At 37.5% G+C, this 6,000-nt stretch overlaps 1 protein-coding gene across 4 annotated transcripts in view; it reads right to left on the bottom strand.

Annotated features, from left to right (window-relative positions):
* Positions 1 to 5,642, bottom strand: part of LOC140133127 (dynein axonemal heavy chain 5-like) — a 244,846-nt gene extending 239,204 nt beyond the window's left edge. Inside the window, exons 1-3 of one of the 4 annotated variants that reach the window (XM_072152823.1) lie at positions 5,479 to 5,642; positions 5,252 to 5,333; positions 4,354 to 4,511 (exon numbers count right to left, since the gene is read on the bottom strand). In XM_072152823.1, coding sequence (XP_072008924.1) covers positions 4,354 to 4,501 — 148 coding nt within the window. In that variant the 5' untranslated portion in view covers positions 4,502 to 4,511; positions 5,252 to 5,333; positions 5,479 to 5,642. Of the gene's footprint in view, positions 1 to 4,353; positions 4,512 to 5,251; positions 5,334 to 5,434 lie in introns of all 4 variants that reach the window. The other 3 variants (XM_072152822.1, XM_072152821.1, XM_072152820.1) reach the window with 3 other exon arrangements.
* Positions 5,643 to 6,000: the final 358 nt, after the last annotated feature.

Below are 6,000 nucleotides of genomic sequence, written 5' to 3' on the forward strand. Positions count from 1 at the left end.
ATCTGATGGCTACTTTCAGCAGGATAATGCGCCATGTCATAAAGCTGGAATCATCTCAGACTGGTTTCTTGAACATGACAATGAGTTCACTGTACTCAAATGGCCTCCACAGTCACCAGATCTCAATCCAATAGAGCATATTTGGGATGTGGTGGAACGGGAGATTCACATCATGGATGTGCAGCCGACAAATCTGCGGCAACTGTGTGATGCCATCATGTCAATATGGACCAAAATCTCTGAGGAATGCTTCCAGCACCTTGTTGAATCTATGCCACGAAGAATTGAGGCAGTTCTGAAGGCAAAAGGGGGTCCAACCCGTTACTAGCATGGTGTACCTAATGAAGTGGCCGGTGAGTGTATGTCAGTCATGACCTTGACCATGTTTCTAAGGCTACTTTCAAATGACCAAGCCGATTCTTGGGCATGAAGTACTGAGATTTTCTTCACTTCTTCACAACTGATTTGTCATCCTTTTGGCATCCGTTTTTCAGACAAGGACATTCTCTACTTACTAATGGAATGACTCTGAGTTCGCCTATAAATGTACTGTATTCAGTGAATCTGTGTGCAATCTAGTAAAAAAAAAAAAAACACACCACACAGGAGCCCTTTGAATAGGCCATTAAGATTCTAAAAGGTCCTCAGCTCATACTTTTTGCCTGAACACTTCCTGTATTTGTTGGAATAGTACTATATGTTGATGTTCTCACTGACATTCATCCATTATTGTAAATGAGTAATAATGAGGGCATCTTTTAAATCTATAGTAAAAATCAGTTTAGAAAAAATGAAGCTAGAATTTTATAAAATTTTGAAACCTTAAAGGGGTATTCTCATCTGGGCATTCACATTCAGTTTCATTAATTTGCCATATGTAAACATTTCTTCAATTGGATGTTATTAAAAAAAATGTTCCTGTGTGAAGATAATTTCAGATAATTAGAGAGCTTCCTCGGATACCACCTCACATTTTGGCAGCAGTGGCCAGACATGTGCTATTGAGCCCTTCCCGACCACCTGGCTTCAGTGTTCATTATCACAGGATGGGTGTAGGATATGCAGTAACTCCCAGACATTTCATATACAAAAACCTTTTGTTTCTTTGTGCAATCCCTCCAGCAGAGGTGGCCGTATCCGAGGAAGCTATCTCGTTTCTAAGGGACAACATGGCAACATTTACGAGAAATTATCTTCACACAGGAACATTTTTTTTAATAACATCTAATTGAAGAAATGTTTATATATGGCAGATTTATCAAACTGAATGTGAGTGCCCAGACGAGAATACCACTACCCAGTAAGGAAATCTTCAGTTAGTTTTCACAGGGATTACTCATTTTCTCTTAACTGTTAACCTGCATTGCTGAGATTTGCACATATTTTAGTTGTTATAGTAACAAGAGAGGTTTACATAGTTCAATAATGAACATCTACAATCAAGATCCAATTTATGCACTTTGATATTCAATGTATGACAGCCAATTTACTTTGCTCAGAAAAAATTACTGCATGTTCCTTACCGTTAGTTGTAAACAAACCTTTATCTATGATAAGAAAATGACCTTCCATGTTAATTCTTTAATCAAATTAATCAGTTTCCATTTTGTACTTATGTGGGCACCTACTGTGGTACAAAGGACATGTTGGCATTGCCTGGGGGGGAAAAGTCCTGACAGCCACAAAGCCTCTAAATATAATGATAGCTGCAGTATCCAGGGGCGTAACTAGGAGACTTTTGCATTGTACCCCTTTCCCCCTCAGAAAATATACACATTTGTATACTCATGTTTATGTTTAAACAATCACACATCTACTGTGTATACACACACATTTATACACTGTTGCAAACATACATTTATACTTTCATGCACTCATATATACATATATGCACTTGTACATACAGCTTACAATATACAATATATGCACATCTTATACCCACACACATCATTTACACAAATACAAAAAATATACTATATATACATCATTTTATTATACAAACACACATATATGCACTACATATACATACAGTACCATATACACACATAAAGCATATGCACACACACAAACAGCATATACACACCATAAACACCCATAGAGCATATACACATAAAGATAATGTACACAGTCCATATACAAACACATACAGCATATACACACCATACACATACATCCGTACATTGATACACTCATACACACATATGGAAGAAGTGGGGGGCAAGAGAAACATCAAAGAGCATAGACGCTTTGGGTGATGCTGCCAGTTGTAAGCAGAAATTGGAATATGTATGGTAAAAAACCTGCCTAGCTGGGTTCTGGTAAAAATTGCCAATCCTTGAATGCACCTGTAGAATACAACACATACCATATTTTTCAGACTATAAGGCGCACTAAAAATCCTTTGATTTTCTCAGAAATCAAAGGTGCGTCTTATAGTCCAGTGCGCCTCATATATGATCCGTACTTACAGACAACAGCTGCCTTGAACTGTGCACAGGTCTGCCACCTGCTGGTCATTCATCCTTATAATCATGTACGACTTATAATCCGGTGTGCCTTATATATGAACCTAGACGTTTTAGCAGGCATTTATTGATGGTGCGCCTTATACTGCGGTGCGCCTTATAGTCCAAAAAATACTAATTAACATGTATTAATGCTAGAATTTAGATTTCTAAAAGTTTCCCCCAAGTTTTCCTTCCCTTTTTCCTCCTTTGTAGCATAGTTCTAATATGGTGGTTCTCTTTAGCACAGAGGATCATAAAGAATGGCTGGGCAACAGTACAAGCAAAGTCACCTCCTGTGCCCTACCTTCTGCTTCATGGATTGTTAGCTTTTACGTGCAGGGCCCTCATTCTTATAGTTGGCTATTGTATTGCCATGTAATGTTTCATTTTGTGTGTACTATGGGTACGGAAAGTATTCAGACCCCTTTAAATTTTTCACTCTTGGTTTCATAGCAGCCAATTGCTAAGATCAAAAAAGTTCCCTCTTTTGTTCATAAATGTACACTCTGCACATCCTTTTGACAGAAAAACAACAAATGTAGATATTTTTGTTAATTAAATTGGAAATACTGAAATGTCACATTGTCATAAGTATTCAGACCCTTTGCTCAGTATTGAGTAGAAGCCCCTTTTGAGCTATTACAGCCATGAGTTTTCTTGGGAATGACGCAACAAGTTTTTTACACCTGGATTTGGGGATCATCTGACATTCTTCCTTGCAGAACCTCTCCAGTTCCCTCAGGTTGGATGGTGAACATTGGTGGACAGCCATTTTTAAGTATCTACAGAGATGCTCAATTGGGCTTAGGTCAGGGCTCTGGCGAGGCAAGTCAAGAATGGTCACACAGTTATTCTTAAAACGCTGCTATTATTTTTGCTGTGTGCTTAGGGTCATTGTCTTATTGGAAGGTGAACCTTTGGCCCAGTATGAGATCCAGCGCACTCTGGAAGAGGTTGCATCCAGGAGATCTCTGTACTTGGAACTAAAACCAAAAGGTTCAATCTACTTCTCATCAGACCAGAATGAGAAAGAAAAAGAATTTTATTTGTCATAGTCAGTAAATTTCCATTTAAGGATTATGAAGGCCACTTAAGAACCTTAAGTGATGGAGAAATTGTTTTGTAACCTTGGCCAGATCTGTGCCTTGCCACAATGCTGTCTAAGAGCTCCTTCGGCAGTTTGTAAAACATCATAATTCTCATGTGCTCTGAAATGCACCGCGAGCTGTGTGCTTTTCCTAATCAAGTCCAGTTAGTTTAAGTAAACACAGCAGGACTCCAATGAAGGAGTAGAACCATCTCAATGAGTTAAATAGGAGTCACAGCAAACAGGCCTGAATACTTGACTGTGACTGTGTGATATTTCAGTTTTTCTTGTTAGCAAAATATCTACATTTCTTTTTTTTCTGTAAAGATGGGATGCAGATAATAAGCAATAAGTTAAAGTAATAAGCAAAAAACTAACTTTTTTATCATACCAATTGGCTGCAATGAAACAAAGAGTGAAAAATGTAAAGGGGTCGGAATACTTTCCTTACCCGCTGCATATGTGCACAATGATCTGTGAAGCTCTGCAGCATATGATGGTGCTACATAAATATTTTTTAGAATAATAATAATTCAGTATTATTATGATTATTATCATATATAGTATATCACACTTACATCTAACCTTGGCTACTGTTCTGTAAAAATAATTACATTACTACCTGCATTTCTACAGTTTTCTGTAGAAAAAATTTGAGGAATTCTGGGTGTCCATAAAAAGAAAACATTTCAGTATCAGTATTTTATATACATTATGTTCCCACAGATAAATGGGTACATGATGGAGCACTTCTCTCACCTTTGTTAATAGATATCAATGGTGGATTGAGAGGTTGTTCTGTGTCCATTTTAGATGCATTACTGGGAGAGTCCAGCTCAGTTTTTTCTTCTGCAATAGGAGGAATGGGATCTTCTTCATCCACATCAGTTCTGTTGCTTTCATCCATTCTCTATACACTTGAAGTAAATGAAAAAAAAAAACAATTGATGTTATGTCCCAAATATATAACGTATAGTATCAATAAAGCCATGCTAATATAGTTAGTTGTATATTATAGGGAGCAGCATGAGTACAATGCTATAATATATAGCGTGTCTTATAAGCAGAAAAAATATAAAGAGTGTATTGTTATATATATGGCATCATAAAAATGCTGCAATTCTACCAAAACTCCATGAAGAAAAATCTCAGCTTTTTTTTTGGTAAACTTTTTGTGCAATTTCTGTGCCCACCAAATAAGCTCAAACTACTGGAAAAATAAAATGCTAGAACAAAGCAAATATCATGCAGCTCTGTATCACCATGGATCTAGTGTGAAGACTCTGCAGAGATAAAGTATAATGGAAATATTTGAGCCTGTTCTGTGTGCTCAACCACAGAAACCAGATATATTTTGCTGTGGCTGTAACCTCGGGTTATGGTGACGTTGCATTCACACACTGTATAAGATTTGCGTTTTACGATCTCATCAGCGCTTAGACCTAAGCACTTGCTATCAGGAACAACCTGTTTTGTATTATTTACAGGCAAAACACCTTTTCTCTTTCCTAATCGCCAGCATTTATGTCGTGATGAATATCCATTCAGGAGAGACTCTTGAATTACATGAGTTTTTGGTAATAAAATCCTGACTTCTTGAGAATAAATATGAAAGCCTATTTATCAATTACATTGTATAAGAAAACTTAAAACGAACCTAAACTTGAAACCTATATTGACTTCTGCTTCTGAGGAACAGGGAAAAGGAGCATAACTTGCAAATCTTACATTATTTAAGCCTGGGAAATAAATAACTTGTATGAGTTGCATTAAAGAAACATCACACGTTTTGAGTCGCATAACTAACACTAAACTCTATTTACACATCTATTATACGTACCTTTCTCTTAGGGATCTGGAGTGTATATGGCAACTGTGACTTACCCTGGATTCTGGTCGGTGCAGTTTGTTGTCATTACTTTGTATTCTCTTGCTTCCCTTTCTCTTTAGCATTTAGTTGGTGTCATAGCAACTGTTGTAATCTGATCTGCCTTCATTGGTTACAACTGTGAGTCTTATTTCTTTGCAGGTTCTAGCAATGAATGGCTTTCTGGGCTCTTAGCCTAAAGTGCATTCTCTAGTTTTCTAATCATTTATTATGCACTGTTGATGTATTTACATTTATGTGTGCAGATTGCTTGTATGTTACATTCTCTATGCATTTATTAACTGAAGTCTGAAACAAGGAAGCTTTGGTTGCCATGAGACCAGCAAGCTGAAGTGTACACAGACAGGGGCTGGGCTTGGCTATTGAGCTGTGTCTGTATCCCAGCAATAGCAATATACATTTCTCCAGGCACTGTGCACACCTTTCAGCCATTGTTCAAGTTTAAAGAGGACCCGTCAGCTGTAAAAACTGCACTAGGAGCGGCTTACAACTGTCCCAGGTGTGTACACTGCTAGCGT

This window comes from Engystomops pustulosus, chromosome 5 (assembly GCF_040894005.1).
Source record: "Engystomops pustulosus chromosome 5, aEngPut4.maternal, whole genome shotgun sequence".
NCBI lineage: Eukaryota > Metazoa > Chordata > Amphibia > Anura > Leptodactylidae > Engystomops > Engystomops pustulosus.